Source organism: Lissotriton vulgaris, chromosome 10 (genome assembly GCF_964263255.1).
Source record: "Lissotriton vulgaris chromosome 10, aLisVul1.2, whole genome shotgun sequence".
Lineage (NCBI taxonomy): Eukaryota > Metazoa > Chordata > Amphibia > Caudata > Salamandridae > Lissotriton > Lissotriton vulgaris.
In genome coordinates, this window is record NC_141698.1 from 480,674,212 (window position 1) to 480,693,692 (window position 19,481).

The window sequence follows — 19,481 nt, forward strand, 5'->3', positions numbered from 1 at the left end:
CTTGCATACACTACAACCCCCTGACTCTACCCTAAGCCCAAAACACTAGATTACACTACAAGCCCCTGAGACTACCCTAAACCCTAAATCCTAAAACACTAGCATACACTACAGACCCCTGACACTGCCCTAAGCCCTAAAGCCTAAAATACTTGCATACACTACAACCCCTGACACTACCCTAAGCCCTAAATCACTAGCATACACTATAACCCCTGAGAATACCCTAAGCCCTAAAGCCTACACTACTATCACCTGAGACTACCCTAAACCCTTAATCCCCCTTACTTCTCTCCTTCCTCGTGGTCGTCTCTGCTTCGGTTTCCTGTGTTCCAGTTTTGTTCCCAGTGTCGCTGTCTCTGCTCTCGGTTCCTGCATTGCTGTCTGTGCTCCGAAGCCATTACATCACATGCGTTTTAAAAGCGCATGCAATGTAATGGCCTGCGTCGTAATGTGTACGCGTGGTTACATCGCATACGTTGTAACGCATACAACGTAACCGCATGCGTAGTAATAGCCGCGTTGTAATGGCTGTTTCCCGTCAAATAGCGATGCGTGCAGACTTTGCTCTTTTTCTATAGATGACAACTCACTGAGAGATCATTTTCCATTGTGTTTTTCTGTATTGTTGCCGATAAGTAAGTCTGATAGACATGACAAAGTTGACCAGCCTTTAGCAAGTATTATAATTAATAAGACAAATGGTTATACTCTGCGCTGGTCGATGGTGGGTCCTTTAGTGATTACCAACCAAGTGGTAGCTAAATGCAGACCGGCTTTTGAGACTTGCCTGAGTGAAACAGCTGCTCTATACAGCATCTTATCCTCCTTTCAATCAATATCAGGTGCTATAAGGGAAGCATTATTTGTTCACAACTGAAAAAAAGGAAAACCTCAGGGGTGGTTTGATTTGAACTATACGCAAGCTTATACCAACTTAAAATATGAACTACATAAGATCCCCCAGAAATTCAAATGATGTGAGGCAGGCAAGAGGGGAGTACAGGTTAGCACTCAAGGAAAGAAAAATTGCCCTGAGAAATGAAGCATGGGAATCCTTGCACAAGGCGCTCTCATGGGAGATAGCTTGATCTTCTGTAAAGCTGTAAAAGCACCTTTCCTGACTTCTGGAGGTGGCCCAACAATTGAAATTGCTATACCTGAGGATCAATGGATCAAGCACTTTTCAAGGGTATATAACGGTGAGGGTAACTTTGACGTCCAAGTAAATAACAATCAAGGGGAAATTTCCCTGGATTCTTTGAACCAATATTCCAATCTCCAGTTGACGCAGGAGGAAGTGAATAAGGCTATCTCTGCAAGTCTGAGTGGTGAGGCTCCTGGGCCAGACGGGGACCCTGTAGACTTGTTCAAGTCAAATAAGACTTTATGGGGGCCAATTATATCACCCAGGTAATTACTGCTAGCTGCTTTGCCCCTTTTTTGACAACATGGGTTGAATCTATTATTGTGCCAATCTTCAAAGAGGGGAACCGTCAGGATCCTGGATGCTATAGGCCGATTTCATTATTGGATTCTCTGACTAAAGTAGTTGGTGGAATAATTTTAGAACATTTACACGACGTATGGGCAGAGGACAACAAAGTCCTTTCTGATATTCAATACGGTTTTCGTAAAGGCCTACGGGCGATTGAACAGAGTTTAAACTTAGCTATTTTTGTGGGGAAGTATACACAGGTGAAGAAGAGTAGGCGTTTTTGAGCTTTTGTGGATTTCACTACAGCCTTCGATTCTGTGATACATGGCAAGCCCTGGGAGATCCTCGAGGATATGGGGGTGAATTCTAAAATCATCCACTTTCTCAGGCGTCTATATAGTGATGTTAAGGCGCGAGTCCGATTTAGCGTGAGCGGTGATCGCTCTGCCACATTCCCAATAAGGAGGGGGGAGTTAGGCAAGGTTGTGTCCTAGTCCCCTTTCTTTTCAACCTCAATATTAATGGCCTAGGAGAGGCGTTGCTTAAAGATAGTCAAGATTTCCCCCAAATAGCTGGACGTCCAATACCTGCCCTTCTTTACACGGATGACAAGGTCCTAATGTTATGCACGCAATTAAGTCTTCAGAAGGTTCCAGATAGTTTTTCTAATTTTATGAGTAACTTGGTCTCAGGGTGAACACCTTGAAGTCCTTTATCATGAGGTGTGGCCGTGGTAGCCGGAGCTGCAGGGATATGTTTTGTGGAAGGATAGAAGATAGTGCCCACAAAGAGATTTTCATATCTCGGAATACTCCTTAATCAAATTGATTCATGGGTCCAAGCTGTATTAGCAAAAAAACGAGCGTTCTTAAGGACTACAACCGCACTTGAGACAACTGGGCAGGAGACCACCAGTGGAGCTTATTCAGATTTACAAAGCTAAATGTATCTCCACAGCTATGTATGGAGCAGGGGTGTGGGGTTTTGCTGATATGCACCCGTTACAAATTGTGAAAAATACCTTCTTAAGATACATTCTGACTGTTTCGAGTAGCACATCTTCGTATGTTTATCATGCTGAGTTGGGTTTACCATACATCTCTGATCAGATAAAAATGTAGCCTATTCTTTTATGGCATAGGATCTGGACAAAAACAGAAACACAGTAAAATCGGGATATTTTAGTGGACGGTTTAAAATTGGAAGGGGTCCTAAAGATCCCCTGGATAAGGTACGTCTGAGATTTTATGCGTGACCTAGGACCTAGGTCACATGGAATATTTTACTGACCCGAGTACCATGCTGATGGTCATGAGAAAGGACCTAAAAAAAGAGGACCTCCTGTTACTGGACACATTAATAACCTCTGCAGAGGTTATAACATCTAGTGTCCAGTATAACTAGTTGATTTTAAATACCTTCAGTATACAACAATACTTAACAATTGTACCTGGTGGCCATGACAGGTTCTTATTAACTAGACTTATGTTTGGGAACTTCCATAGACTTGTACGTTTTCCAAAAATGAATGACTTGGCCCGAGAAATGAAACTGTGTCCTTGTGATAATCACTCAGATCATCCACTATACATGTAGTCCTATTCTGCAGATTCTATAATGAATTAAGGAAAGTTTGGATTGTTCCAATTTTAACATCTCTGAGTATTATACAATATCGCCCGGCGTTTATTGTAGTCCAGCTTTTGGATAATGTACAGCGTGTGGAGGATAGGAATGTTTCTAAAGAAAGTATTTAGTCACAGGAAATGCATTGTAATCTAAGTACCTAGGTCATAAAGATGCTATGACTTATCATTATTAACTCTGAATTTTATAATGACTTATATATAACACGTTTTTATCTTGTGTAACAAACTGTTTGCTTTTATGTGCTTTTATGATTGTCTGAAATAGCAATCGAATAAAGCTGTTTCTTATTTGATTTTGATTTGACTAATTTCAGTGTGTACACCCAGTACATCTGGTACAGGGAATACCGCCTATTCTAGTCTAGACTCATTGTAGGTTTCTGTTTGTCAAGGCACAAAAGTACATTTGTGGTGCACTGTTGCAAGAATATATGCAGGAGGCACTTTAAACAAGAAAAGTAGCCTAAGGTCAACACCAATGTTACGTTGATGCTTTTACAGATAGAGCAGTAGAATAGCTTAACGTTGTGTCCATTTTCATTTGTGTTTGTCAGTTAATCTTCAGTGAGCATGTCATGTCCTGACTCCTGACAAAATAATTTTTTTATGCCTCAGGGAGAGAGGGACGACAGTGTAACTAATGGTTTTATTTTACTACCTACTGTTCTGGTTTGCAGAAGACGGTGGCAGCAATAAACTATTTTGGTCAGGACAGAAGATGAAACAGAACAACACTGCTTCTCTCTTACCAAGGGTTTAGTCAACTTCTGCCATTAGATAAAGTCACTCAATGTCACTCTAAATGCCGATGTTTTGCCCTTCCACATATGCCCACCCACTTAATGTTTGCTGCTGGGAGTAATCATGCCTCTAATTAGGCCTATATAGGTGTTTACCACATTTGTCAGGATAAAGCGCATCAACATTTAGGAGTATAGGGCGACCAAGTGTCAGATATTCACACAGACCGTCTGTTATCAATTATTTTTTACTATAATGCAAGGCTTTTGTCACGCCTGTAAAAAAAAAAGAATGCTCCATTTTGGCAGTCAATTGTCCCTGTCTGAACTTCAATTACATATCAATTTTCTGGAACTGCTAGCAGGCTCCTTTGCTATCAAGAAATGATCCCCTTACAAAGCACAATATTGTATTATCTTGCAGATGAAGAATATCTCCGCTGTAAGGTACATCAGCAAGTTAAGGGGAACAATATCTTACCATATAGTGGAGATTGCGAAGGATTTTTGCCATTTGTGTTGTCAGAACAGGATCTCAGTGATTGCAGAATACATCCAAGGCAAATTGAATGTAGTTGCAGGTTGAAAGTCTTGAATCCTGAGGGACTCCAGCGATTCAAAGCTTCAACCAGAAGTCTTTTACGGCCTCAATCTAATATGGGGCCCTTGTGTGACAGATCTGTCTGTTTCCCAGCTGAACGCATAGATTCTGTTTTTCTACAGTTGGAGACCAGATCCTCTGGCAGCAAGTATGGATGCTTTCCTTCAGAACTGTCAGGGAAAGCGGCACTACTACTTTTATCCCTTTATCATATTCCTGAGAGTCATAGCTCAGATGGGACAACAGAGGGCAGAACTGGTTCTGATGACGGCCGTATGAAATCTAATCCTTGGTTCCTTTTGTTACTGGAAATTACATGTCAAAATCTGACTCGGATTTCAATGTTCCGGAACCTTCTTTCAGACCCATCACGTCATCCACATTCTCTGATCTTGGTGGTCCATCTGGTCCTGATAGCTTGGAGGGATTCAGGAGATGCTGGCAAATGCCAAGTCTTTCAGAATGGGCTTCTTTATACCTTAAGCAATCATGGGTACCTGGTACCCACAAATGCTTGGTTTTGGCATGGAGGTGATGGGTTTGTTGGTGCGAAGAGTCAAGTGTGGAACCCCTGGTTGCAGACTTACCTCTGGTAGCTAACTTCCTCTCTTAATTAGCGGATCAAGGTTTGGCCTACAGATCGATTCATAATTTTCAGTCAGCTATCATTGCGGGTCACCATACTTTAAAGTAGACTGGTAGGTGAGCATCCTTTGGTGTGCAAGTTGTTGAGGGGTATTAGATTGATTCAACTCCTTAAACTGAAATATTCTGAGTTATGGGATGTTTATGTACTTTCGTTTCATAGCGATGAGGATCTCTCTATAATGCAGTTGTCTGGAAAGCTTACTGTTCTTCTATGTCGTATCTCATGTAGACGGGTTACAAATGTGCGTGCACTGGATTTAACAGGTAGAGTATTTTCTCCTGTTGGTGCTATTTCGTATATCTAACAGTACTAAAACACATTCTAGATGTGTGAGCTATCCAGCATTTCCAGTCAATCATAAAATGTGGGTGGTACGGTGTCTTAAAGCCTAAGAAGATTGCACTAGGGATTTTCATTAAAAAAAACTGGGGGCTCAATTGCTTATCTCCTAACAGAACCTTTCCAACCAGTGAAGTCAGCCACCCTGGGCAGATGGGTCAAGTGGTTGTTGTCCGGGGCTGATATTGATACTTTTTCTTTTGAAGCACATTCAATGAGGCAAACTATTACTTCTAAATCTTTTGTGTTGGGGTCCCATTTAGAGGTTTATCATGGTAGAAGCTGATTGGTCCTCAGATTCAATTTTTCAAAAATGTTATCATAAACCAATTGTTGATATTGCTTTTGTCAGCTTTGAACAAGCATAATCCGAAGCCTCCGGTTCTGATATAGAATATAGGTTTTTCTAGCTGTCACGTCAATTCTATTAGGGAGGTGGAGGTGAGGATTATCCCACCCTGATGTATCTTAAAGAATATTTCACTGATTTTAACTGTAATTACATTAATATGTCAAGTAAGATATGGCATGAGATACGGCTCACCTTTCGTACATGTATGGAGTAATTTGGTAATTATTACGTGGTGTTTTCTTTTCTTCACTGATGATAAACCGGATAGACAAAACCCAAAGAAGGGACCTCCACCACTTAATACATACTAAATGCAGGCTTAGGACTGGGGGGAAAAGGGAACACAAAAGATACTGTAAAAAGTGGTCCTTAATTTACTTTTCACATATGGAGTAAATGTAAATATGAAAAGATCTAAATGCATTCTATATAATTCTTTCTCAAAATTCTCAATTTCTTTATTTTTTATATGAATTTTTTTCAACAACTTACTGATTAATTTCTGTTTACAATCCTTTACATTGTTTTTTTTACGTTATTTCAGTGTAACTTTACATCTATTGTTAAATCTATACATTCAATTACCTATTTTAAAAACACACTTTACGCACAAATTCATCAAAACACCCCTATAGAGCCTCCAATTAAACACACTCATCAGACAACGCATTGAAACCTTATCCCTCATATTCACCCTACAACAGTGCAAAAAAGAAGGAACATACCCCATACACCAGCAGAGTTAGATCTCTTTTCTCCTTCTGGTGTAGTGCCCCCGGACTAGACACCCCAACAGCAAACAGAATAGAACCTTGGGATATCGTATGCAGAGCTGGTTGACTTTCTAATGTTCCAGACTCAATAGGTGATCAGAAGGATCGGAAACGTCAGTTCTTTCCAGATGGGTCTTCCGTCATGAGAGATACCAGGTTTTCCAGACAGTTATCAGTGGAAGTTCTAGTTGACATATGTTGGAATCACGCAAAGAAAGAGGACGGAATATGGACCCAGCATGTTAAATAGACTGTATCAAGATATGATTGGTGGAAGGGGAGTGATGTCATGGGACTGCTCATGGTAAATTTCGTTTTTGATGATTACTGAAGTGTTGCTATAATTTCATTGGCTGATATGTTTTGCAGTAAAGAATAGAGAAGCATAATCCTTGCCTCCATATCCTTAATAGAATTGAAAATTCTTTGACACAACAGCTAGAACATTTTATGTTTCGCACTTCTGTTTTATTTTTGTGCAGTTTAATTCCTAATCTGTGTAACATCATCCTCCTTAGTACATAGTGATACATACAACTCCTTATTCCCTCATTTCCACTACTGAGCGGACTATAGTCGGCATGCAGTTATTAATTTGTTTTAGCTGCTCTGCTATCTGTTGTAATTGGGCTTTATGGGTTTTCCCTTGCCTGTTATTCTCGACTAAAGCTTCTAATAATGCCTGAAAAGTCTTTTACTTTAAAAATATCACCTCTAGTAATGAGGATGCAGAGGTTGCTGTCATAACAAGTGCCAAGGACGACTGAGGAGTATCTGGGGAAATAGAGCCCTGAGGGGTAGTGTTGTTTCCCTTCCTCCATTGCCTAGTAACTGCCTGTTGCAATGCTTCTTTATCTACTGACAAACTTTCCATTCCATTACGGAAAAGGCGGGGTGATGACGATAACCTAGGTTCCAATGAAAACAACCCCCCATCATTTAAACCCCCCCCCCACCTTGTTCGCCTAGGACTTGATCAAAAGCTGGTAGTATAGAGTCATTTATTTCACTCATAGCATTCCTTTGGCTCCTTCAACGGTCTTTATCATGAGTTCCACTGAACACGGAGGAATGATCACTAGCATCCAAATTATTTTTAAAGTATTTCCCTACACTTTTTTTATAGATTGCCCAAGAAAGTCCTGCTTGCTTCTTCTGCAGGGAGTGACAGTATATCTTGCCTGCTAGGTGTGGTTGTATTTTCTATGAGATCAATAATAGTATTCTCCAATGTCTTTTGATACTGGACCTGTTTGCGCTTTCTTGAAACAACGGCTTTCAGTCCCTTTTTAACCCCATGTAATTTCACTTTTGGAGGCATTTCCCTTATGCCCTATGGGTTTGCCTAAATGCAAAGGAGCAAGTGCAAGTTCAAATTGCGGGTTCCTCCCTGCCTCCACACTTTTCCACTCTCGCTTGATTCCCTCTCCCCTGTCTGTCCCTCGGAGATAGGCTCGGGCACAAGGTCCCCCCCATGGAAATTCGGAATCAACGCAGGAGCAGGAGGCAGGAGGCAGGAGGCAGGACCAGCGAGCCAATGGACCAGAGGAAAAGACACCACACGCCAGGATGTCAGGCCGACCAAGTCACAATCAGAGGCAAGAGAAAGAGGCTCCCCGGGGGCTCATCGCAAACCGCAGCCGGTCAAAACCGAGCCTTCTCCGCAGACTGCCCCCCTTTGCCCCGCTGGTACAAGTGGTTTTCTCCCTCAGCTGCGCTTCCCCAAAAGTCCGCCGCTTGTTACCTCAATTGCGCATCTCAGCTGTCTCTTACTGTCCGCACCGGGCGCCAAAAACCCGACTCGGGCGTTGTCTTTCCCTGTGGCTTCGGTCCTCCACTCCCGGCCACAGCCACCAACAGCCCCTCCGCCGCTACAAGTCACTGAGGTGAGCCGGAGGTTTAGGTGGTGGTTTGGGCGAGTGATTCCGGGAGCCGGGAGCTTAGGCAGACAAGTTTGGCATGACCGTGGCCGAATGACGGCGGCGGCGTCCTGAGGCCAAGCTACCACGCTGCGGCAGCAATGAAAACACAAAGTGGACGCCTGCTAGTGCTGTCGGTTGGTCAGCTCTTTGTAGTACTAAATTGGAGTGGGATTTTTCTTGTGTTGTGTATTCACATTATTACTGTTTGAAGTACGGTTGTATGCCACTACAACGCGGGATATTACCACGCGTGCCATTACAACGCTGTTTTTACAACGCAAGTCGTTACAACGACTTGCGCTGTAACGCTGGATAGTGGAATAGTTTAATTTTCTATTCCAACTCCAGCCCACGGGACAGTAGGGAAGGTGTTGGAATAGAAAATTAAACTATTCCCTATCCAACAGCGCCCTCCAGCGCAAGTCGTTGTAACGACTTGCGTTGTAGAAGCAGCGTAGTAATGGCAGCGCGTGGTAATGCCCGCATTGTAAAGGCTGCTCACCGTTAATTTGAGGTTTGCTTGTGCCTCACCCCGACAAGGACTGTGGTTGCTGCTTGAGTAGGTTCTTATGGCCCTCAATCAGTAATCCAATTTTTTGCAATCTGCAAGGAAAGACTTTGGGACTTTGTCTCCAGCAGACCCCTAGGTTTAGTATGGTGCTGGAACCCTTATGCCCCAAGGAACAGATGAGGAAATGGACCCGCTGGGTGACCCTGGATGGTTGCCCTGAATCTTTTGTATACTGACCCATGACTCTGCTGCGAACACACAAGTGCCCTGCAGTTTAACCAGGAGGTCTTGTGGCCTGATGAGTGAAGCAGGGTGGGTACTCTGTGCTTGCATGGGGGGGATAAAATGCTTCAAGCAGAAGAGAGCTTCAGGACTGCAGGCATAGGACAGGTCTGGCATAGGAAGCAGAAAATCAATCTCCCTATTCAAAACACTTGTTTAGAGATCAGCAATCCTGAAGACTCCTGGTGGCTAGGGCTGACCACCAGAAGCAAAATGAGACCACAATTGAGCAAACAGTCCCTACAAGGTCCAAGATACTTCTGGTCCCCTGTAACATCTTCAAATTACCCCTGTGGTGGAATAGGGAACAGGGGTCAGTGCAGCATTAATTAATTACTGTCCCTAAGAAAGGTGCATGCGTTCAACCCCCTCCCCTAGATTGCTTTTGCCCCTGGGCACCCCTGCACCCGTGCCCTAATGCTGTCCTGGGGACCACAACTCCCTTGGGACAGAAAGGCATGACCTGGAGAACCCATGCTTTCTTACAAATGCTGTTTCCGGGAAAGCCTGAGCCCTGGGAGTGGTGAGGAGCAGCTCCTCCATTTCCGGTGCCCATATCTGGGGGAGAAGAGGGTCCGCAGCAGCAGCACCCCACCCAAGCATCAAGTGGACGGGAGGGAAGGCACACCAGCTGCAGCCAGCTCCAGCATGGTGCAACCAAAGAGTGCTGCTTGGGGAACCAACAGGAGCCATGGGCGCCTTGGGCTACCCCTGCACCCTCCAACTGAAGCAAGAGCTGAGGGTGCATAAGGTAAGACAGAGACACCTACATATAAAACATGATGGTGCAAGGCCATATACTTATGGTACCCCTCTCTGCCCATGGCAGAAAACCACAGTTTAATTATTCATGGGCCAAGCATGGTGCGCTCCATAATCCCCAGAAAGGGTATGCACAAACCGTTTTTGAGACGGCTGCAGGATGTGCAGTAACACCCCCACCACTGTGGAATGTTTTAAAAACAAACTCTACTTCTCCAGAACATTAAATACCTGACCCCGGGAGAGGTTGCCAGAGGAAGTGAAGTGCAGGGACTTCTATTGTTTGGCTCTATGACTGCAGTAGCAGTCTAATTAAAGTAAGAGAAGGATTCTGAGACACACGTTGAATGCACTACTTCACTCACCTGGGTAATGGATAACAATGCAAAATTTAACAGTGCAATGAAAAAAAATATTGTGCATTTCTACTGTCTCCACTGACTTCAGGGGTTTTACATTGGTGAATTACAACATAGGTTTTCTTTTATTGATGTGGTGACACCCTGACAAAGCCAATTGGAATGCCTTATTGATAGTGATCCCCTTAAACTGTGATGTTGGGATCCAGTGATTATAGGGTTCAAGACCCAATAGGGACTAATGTGTTATGAAGTTCACCAAGGGTATTGCCAGCTACCTAATTGATTGTATATATTTGTAATTTAATATGTAGTATTCAGTAATATATGTGCAATGGAGGTACTTTGCCTTTTTAAAAGACAAAACACTGACTGACAAAGACTTATTGAGTGTTATTGTGTACAAGCGAGCTAGGAATACTAAACCACTCCATCTCCCTGTGAGTAGGCCTTGTACTGCTCCATTTATCTACCTCAGGGTGTGAAGTGCTACACTGAGGTACTGTGTTCCCAGTAAAAAGACAATTGCAGACTCTTTCCAAGTGAAGGGCTCACATCCTTCGCAACTAATAACTCAATTTCTTGTAAGTAGTTTTCAGCATTTGTGGCCATGCAATAAAGACGTTTTGCAACAGAATCCATCTGGGATTGGCAGGGGATACTCACATAGACAAGAACCAGCTTGGGGCCTCTTTTATGAGGCCCTTCTGCCGCCTTTGGGTCCCTTTTTGTGACTTTGCAGTGACGTCAAAAATGTTCAATTGCCAAGCTGCGCCGTATTTACGAAGTGAGGCATCCAGGCAGACGCATCACGTTGTAAACTCCTGCTCTACATTATACCTGTGACAGGTATAATGTATGCTGGGCGGGCGTTACGACTCAAGAAAGCCATGTAGAAGTGAGGCAGTGCAATCTATGAGATTTCACTGCAACACATCAATGGCCTCACTGTGTCAGATCCTTACCCCTGCTTGAAGGAGGCGTTAGAGTTGATGCAGGGCTTTTCACATGGGGATTGCCCCATGTGAATAGACACATTGCTGGAGTTGCATCTGTTGTCAGACACACTCCAGCAATGCACCATTATTGCGCCTACAAATACATCAAGAATTCTTACAACATGGAGTGCCGTACAGTAAATACAGCACATCCATGGAGTCGCAATGATGGCGCTTTGGAAAGTGTTGCATCGCTTTTTTCACGCAGCGGTGCAACACTTTTCATAAATAGGGCCCTGATATGGCCAAAGTGGCAGATTCCTTTAATATGGACTATCTATAGTCAGAGGGGCATGGGCTGCCTCTTGTTGAATGAAAATGTGCTTTTCTGTTCCTACGCCCGAATGACATGCTGGATTAAGCTTATACAAACATTCTTTAGAGTATTACCCTTTCAGTCATTTGATTTACCTAGCCCTCCAAAATGTTGAGCATTGCTTTACGTTTTCTTGCTATAGGTACACCCTGAGAATGAGGAATGGACGTGCTTCGAGCAGTCAGCATCACTTGACATCAAGTCTTTCTTTGGCATTGAAGGCACAGTGGAAAAAATTGCTATGAAGCAGTACACGGCCAACATCAAAAGGGTAAGTAATGGAGTCATGGCAGTGGCCGAGGAAGGCTTTGAAGTTAAAAAGAATCCTCCTCTTTACTTCTTCCTTGCCATGTCGGCATCTCCGTGCCCTGGGAGCAGGATGGGTGCTGCTTCCACAGCATTGCCCAAACAAGTTGCTTTCTCTCATTGAAATATTCTCATTTCTTAAATAAAGGCGATAGGGCTTAGTAGAAGGTAAATTGAGACAGAAGGACGTTTGCCATCTCATGTGGCTGTAAGGTCTGTGAAGGTGTTGCCTTTAGTCACTCGGCTTCATATGCATAGCGATTTATAGTGTCCAATGTGCAAGCGCCAACTCATTTAACCTCACTTATCAACTGAATACAATCAGACTATGATCACCTGCTATGGTACTGTTTTAGTGAGTGTCTGTGTTTCTCCTAAGCTGGGCCTATGAACCCTAGTTCATCATTCTATCCACGTTTATCAGCTCAACCAATTAGATAGTATGAGATGGTCTCCACACAGGAATCAAATAATCCACACACCTGGAATTGATTGAGAAGAGCATACATATGCACATTTTATGGGAATATTATATATATCTATTCTCCTTCTTTCTTTCCAGTCCTATTCAATTTTTGTCCATGTTATAGTGTCCATTGGCTCGCGCCCCTTCTTGCTCCATCCCTTTTTATTGTACCCTGCTGTACCCCATCTTCAAGAGCCCCTTTCTCTGTACCCCATCTCTATGTAGGTTCATGCTGTGCCCCTTCCCTCTGGCCCATCATTCTGTCCTCCTTCCTTTGAGTTATCAGTGGATTGTGTTCTTGTTGCAGGGTAAGGAAGTGATTGAGCATTACTTGACCGAGCTCATCACTCAAGGCATCACATACATCCCCCGATGGGCACCATGTTCCCCCAAAAATTGGAAGGATGGCTTAGTGACGACAAGGAGAGGGGTCTCACTGTCAGAATTCGGTGCACCAGCCCAACATGGTAAGTTTCATGCAAATGCAAAGGCTTCTAAAGTCCAGTACATGCTAACTAAATCACCTCTTGATGCGACTTTGAAATGGGTCTTTCTAGTTTATTCCTAGATGCCAGGTAACTTCCTTGTGAGCGAATGTGAGTTGGGGGCTTATGAAAAAGAGATGCTAGGGGTCTTCGGCCTCACAGAGGCTGATTGCTAGCTCAGTTGTGATAAATTCTTTCATGTATGGGTGCGTTAGGGTTTGCTTCGTCTCTGGCGACATCTGGTATCGTTGTGCTGCGCTTTAAGTCAAATCTGCCTCGTAATTGATTGCCTGCAGTCTGCCTTGGCTGCCGCTTTGCTTTGTCTGCATTTTTAAATTGCCACTGTAACTTTCACTTTGAATGCGCGATATCCCCCGGCGCTCTGCTGTGCTCACCCCTCCGCTGCCATTTTGTTTGTTGTTGTCGTCCTCTTAAGCCCGCCTGCCTCCCAGCTGAGCCGCCCTCTCCCCTCCCCCTCCACTATCCATATATGACAGATGCTCTTTCGCGCAGCGTTCACGCGCAGCGTTCGCACCCCAGTCGCGCCGAAGGTGCGCCAAAGGTAAGCCCGTCTACGCCCGTCCGCGCCTGGACCGCGCCCAGCGCCGGACCCCCTGGTCCTCGTTTTACCCTCCCTCCCCGCATTACCTACGATGCCTCCACCCTCCTAGCCCTTAACCCCGGCCGCTCCCCCAACTGCGTCCAAGCCACTCCAGGACACACCCACGGACCCTTCTCATGCAACTCCTGCAAATTCAACGGCACCAACAACTCCTCATCTACGATCACACAACAGATATCCGACCCCAACCACCTACAATGCATCTTGCTCAACACCCGATCGGTCCACAGGCACGCCATTGACCTCTGGAATCTACTAGATACCATCTCTCCGGACGTCGCCTTCCTAACAGAAACATGGATGAACGCCACCTCAGCCCCAGACATCACCATTGCCATCCCGGAAGACTATAAGATCATACGCAAGGACCGAACCGACCACACAGGAGGAGGTATCGCTATCGTCCATAAGAAATCCATCCGCATCTCAACCAGCTCTGACGTCAATCTCGCCAACTCTGAACACCTTCACTTCCAGATCCACATCGACCCCAAAACCACACTCAGAGGCACCCTCATTTACAGGCCACCAGGACCCCGCGCAAAGTTTAGTGAAGACATCACGGACTTCATCACTCCACACGCACTCCCCTCCGAAGACTACATCCTTTTGGGCGACCTCAACTTTCACCTTGAAAAGAACAACGACCGCAACACCAACACCCTTCTGGACAACCTCGCCAACCTCGGACTTAAACAACTTGTCACCACCCCCACCCACATCGCAGGTCACACACTCGACCCTATCTTCACCTCCAGCAAACATGTCTCCTTCAGCCACACCACAGCTCTCCTTTGGACTGACCACAGCTGCGTTCACTTCACCTACAACAAGCCCACTTCCAACAACCACCCCCAACCCACTCTGCAAAGAAACTGGAACAAAATCACCATCGACCAGATCTCCTCATCGCTTCTTCTAAACCCCCCAGCCCACACTTCAAACCATGTCAAGCAGCCACCAACCTCACCCAATGGTTATCCAACAGCGCCGACATCTTAGCACCACTGAAAAAACGACAAATCAAACTAAGCAGCAAGAAGGCCTCCTGGTTCAACGATGATCTTAAGAAGTCCAAGAAACTCTGCCGCTCCCTTGAGAAGGCCTGGAAAAAAGACCCAACCACCAGCACCAAGGACGCCTTTAAAAACGCCACCCGCATACACCACCAACTGATCCGGACCGCCAAAAAAGCCGCCTTCAAGGACAGACTAGATAACAACGCCCACAACAGCAAGGAATTATTCAACATCGTCAAGGAATTTACCAACCCCTCGGCCAACTCCAACAACATCACCCCCTCTCAAGCCCTCTGCGACTCCCTAGCTTCGTTCTTCCACAACAAAATTGCAGACATCCACAACAGCTTCGACAACAGACCCGAAGACCAACCCTCCCAACCCCCTTCAGGACCCCCACCCCCCCTGAACATCCTCAACGACTGGAAGCCTATCTCCACTGAAGACACCATCCGTCTGATGAACTCTATCCACTCAGGATCCCCCACAGACCCATGCCCTCACCACATCTTCAACAAAGCAGACTCCATTATAGCACCGCACCTCCGAGACGTCATCAACTGCTCCCTCAACTCCGCAACCTTCCCGGAAAGCTGGAAACATGCCGAACTCAGCGCCCTTCTGAAGAAACCCACAGCTGACCCCACCGAACTCAAAAACTACCGCCCTATCTCACTCCTTCCATTCCCTGCCAAAGTCATCAAGAAAGCTGTCAACAATCAACTCGCCGCCTTCCTCGAAACCAACAAATCCCTCGACTCCTCACAGTCCGGCTTCCGAGCCAAACACAGCACTGAGACCGCACTCATCGCTGCAACTGACGACATTCGATCTCTACTGGACAACGGAGACACAGTCGCCCTCATCCTCCTCGACCTCTCCGCAGCCTTCGACACAGTCTGTCATAGCACCCTTCTACAGCACCTCAGAAACGTCGGAATCCAAGGAAAAGCACTGGAATGGATCACTTCGTTCCTCACCGGAAGAACCCAGAGAGTCCGCCTCCCACCATTCAAGTCAGAGGCCACTGAAGTCATTTGTGGCGTGCCACAAGGATCTTCTCTCAGCCCCACCCTCTTCAACGTATACATGAGCCCCCTTGCGACCATCGCTCGCCAACACAACCTCAACATCATCTCCTACGCTGACGACACTCAACTGATCCTCTCACTCACCAAAGACCCTAACATCGCCAAAACCAACCTACACGAAGGAATGAAAGAAGTAGCCGAGTGGATGAAGCACAGCCGTCTGAAACTGAACTCCGACAAAACAGAAGTCCTCATCTTAGGCACCTCCCCCTCCGCCTGGGATGACTCTTGGTGGCCAGAGGCCCTTGGAAAGGCACCCATCCCGACAGACCACGCACGGAACCTGGGCATCATCCTGGACTCCTCACTCTCGATGACCAGACAAGTGAACGCCGTTTTATCATCCTGTTTCAACATTCTTCGCTTGCTCAAAAAAACATTTCGCTGGATCCCCACCGAAACTCGTAAAACGGTCACCCACGCACTGATCACTAGCCGCCTGGACTACGGAAACACCCTCTACGCCGGTACCACCGCAAAACTCCAGAAAAAACTCCAACGCATCCAGAACGCCTCTGCCAGGCTCATACTAGACATCCCGCGTAAAGAACACATCTCTGGTCATCTGAAAACACTCCACTGGCTCCCCGTCAATAAGAGGATTACTTTCCGCCTCCTAACCCACGCACACAAAGCACTCTACGAACTTGGACCTGAATGCCTCAACACACGACTGTCCTTCTACACCCCCTCCCGTCAGCTACGATCCTCCAACCAAGCTCTTGCCACTGTACCTCGCATCAACAAAACCACCATGGGAGGCAGATCCTTCTCCTACCTGGCAGCTAAAACTTGGAACTCCCTTCCCATTCACCTTCGCCTCACTCAGAACCACCTAGCATTCAGAAAGAAACTTAAAACTTGGATATTCGACAAGTAAGTCCCCACCCCACCGCAAGCGCCTTGAGACCCTATGGGTATGTAGCGCGCTATATAAATCTTTTTGACTTGACTTGACTTGACTTGACCTGGTTGCTGTTTTGGGCTTATTTGAGACTCTAGCATTGCCTAATTGTGACCTATTTGTCCTTATCTGCCAGACAAATGTGATATCTATCTTGGCAGGGATAATTGCTGCTCCTGGTTTTGCTCTATAGTTTCCAATCTTGTCAGTGTCTAGTTGTGGTGTTAGATTAGAGACAGTTTGCTGTCAGATACGTTTCTTGAGAATGGCAAAAGGCTAATTGCGGGGAAACATTTTCTTGAGGCTGCTTGCTACCCCAATTTTACATGAGCCTGGCAGGTGTTGGTTTGTACCGGCTAGGCACATTGAATCTTGAAGAGGCTGGGTGCTGCTAGTATTTCATGACACTTACACAGGGCAGTTGTTGGAAGGGTGGTTTATTATTCCTGCAAACCTGGGGTTCACTAGTTTGACTTATTAAAGCTGTCTGAAGCAAATTGCTGAAAGTGGGTTTCATTGAGCTTTTAGCAGCTGGCTGCTGACATAGGATTCCATTAATCTGGTAAAGTTCGGTGTCTTCCGGCATGATTTATGGAACGGAGCTGAGACAAGGTTTATTGATCATTGTAAGGTTCGTTTAGGCCTCTTAGATGCTGAGTGATGGTGGTGGAGTTTTACAAGTCTGGTAGAGTCTTGTTCCTCTGCCAGCCTTTCTTGAACCCAAAATGGGCTGGTTGCTTCGTATGCTCTTACTACGAAGTTTTTACTTCGGAAATACTATTAGTACGCAAGTTTTTATTGCGCATGCTTTAAGTTTGCAACTGCTTTGAAATGTAATTAAAAGGTTTTTTGTCACATTAAAACATATCGCATACATATACAACACATATTTTGCTCGTTTTTATTATAAATTATTTGAAATAGTAACTTATCCCCTGGGACGGGAAGCCAGGGAAATTAGGGGTTTGGAGGGGGGGGGGTTCAACATAATTTAGTTATCTCTTCTTTTCTCGTGTTTCTTAACAGCCAAACTCCCGACTTCGTCCATTCTTCTTGCCACTTTTTTTCTTTAACTAATTTTTTACTTTAATACACCTTACTAATACAACTTTCCCCCCTTCACTTTCCTTCTATCATGCATTCCCATGTCAAAAAAATAAATATTTCTTACCAAGGAGGTAAGAATGACATTCTTACCTCCTTGAGTCTACGTTCTTGAATGTTCATAAAAATAGAAATAGGACTTGACTTGCTGCATGCCAGTGAATTCTGGATATGCCTATTTTTTTTTTACTCCCCATAATCACAACTCCGACACCCACCGACCACGCATGCAACCTGGGATTCATTCTCGATTCAAAACTCTCCATGACCAAGCAAGTCATGCCATCTCATCCTCCTGTTACAATACCCTCAGCATGCTCCGAAAGATCTACAAGTGTATCCCCACTGACACAAGAGGAACGGTCACCCAGGCCCTCGTCAGCAGCAAACTGGACTATGGAAACGCCCTCTACGCGGAAGCCCCGGCCAAACTGCTAAAACAACTGCAAAGCATACAGAACGCCTCTGCACGCCTGATCCTCGACATCCCTCACCACAGACACATCACACCCCACCTGAGAGACCTGCACTGGCTGCCCATCAACAAGAGGATCACCTTCAAGCTCCTCACCCACGCACACAAGGTATTCAACAACACCGGACCAGCATACCTCAACAAACAACTCACCTTCTACACCCCTAACCGCCAGCTCCACTCCGCCGACCTCGCCCTCGCCAACGTCCCCCACATCCGAAGAGCGACCACCGGCTGCAGATCATTCTCCTACCTCGCCGCCAATTCCTGGAACACCCACCCCATCCTCCAATGGCAGACTGAAGACCTATTAGCCTTCAGGAGACTACTCAAGACCTGGCTATTCGAGCAATTGTAGCACCGCCCCCAGCATCTTGAGACCCTTGCGGGTGAGTAGCGCGCTTTACAAATGTCTTGATTGATTGATTGATTGATTGATTGATCCTTCAGACCTCACATTCATTCAGTTCATCGACTAGGTTAATTAATCTTCACCTCAACTCATTCCCCTACCTACGGACCACAGAGAGATAGAGTTCTTCGACTAAGGTAATTTTTTTTCATTTTATTTATCTGTACAGCTAACTTGCATGCTTCTCTTTTTAATTTTCCCTAACCACCTTTTATTTATGTGAAATGTAATGCTACTTGCCTGTTAACTTAAACCACAATTTTTTTTAAATAACTTTATTTTCCGTTTTTTTACATTATATCACAAACAATATGATTGCTCACTATCATTATGTAGATCAGCTTCAAATTTTAACTTAGTGCAAAGGATAAAGGTAAGTATGCCTTAGGCCAGAATGTAAACAACTTTGAGACAAATGTACTTTTAATAATTTGTGATGTCCGTCCCGGTTGCCCGCCTGTCTTGTCAACTGAGTAACCATCTCTGCCGCAGCGCTGGTGGTGAGAGGAGGATTTCCCTATTGCAGAACTTGCTACTTTCCCTGTTTTGCCGAGCTTGCTGGGGCGAGGTCCTGAATCGTAGCGCTCGGACTGGAGTAGCGCTTCCAGGCACTGACGACCTCACCTGGGGGACTGCATATCCCAGCACGCCCTCTGGCCCCGCACACCTGGGACGGACCAGCGACACGCCCACAGCCGCAGGCGCCTACAAACAACCTTGCCGCACCCGCTAGCGCGGGTGCCGCAGCGCTGGTGGTGAGAGGAGGATTTCCCTATTGCAGAACTTGCTACTTTCCCTGTTTTGCCGAGCTTGCTGGGGCGAGGTCCTGAATCGTAGCGCTCGGACTGGAGTAGCGCTTCCAGGCACTGACGACCTCACCTGGGGGACTGCATATCCCAGCACGCC

General features: G+C 45.6%; 1 protein-coding gene across 1 annotated transcript in view; it reads left to right on the plus strand.

Moving 5' to 3' along the window:
- Positions 1-19,481, plus strand: part of LOC147685430 (SEC14-like protein 5) — a 1,171,342-nt gene that overhangs the window by 507,528 nt on the left and 644,333 nt on the right. The window contains exons 5-6 of the mRNA XM_086941333.1: positions 11,834-11,962; positions 12,771-12,930. Coding sequence (XP_086797459.1) covers positions 11,834-11,962; positions 12,771-12,930 — 289 coding nt within the window. The remainder of the gene's footprint in view (positions 1-11,833; positions 11,963-12,770; positions 12,931-19,481) is intronic.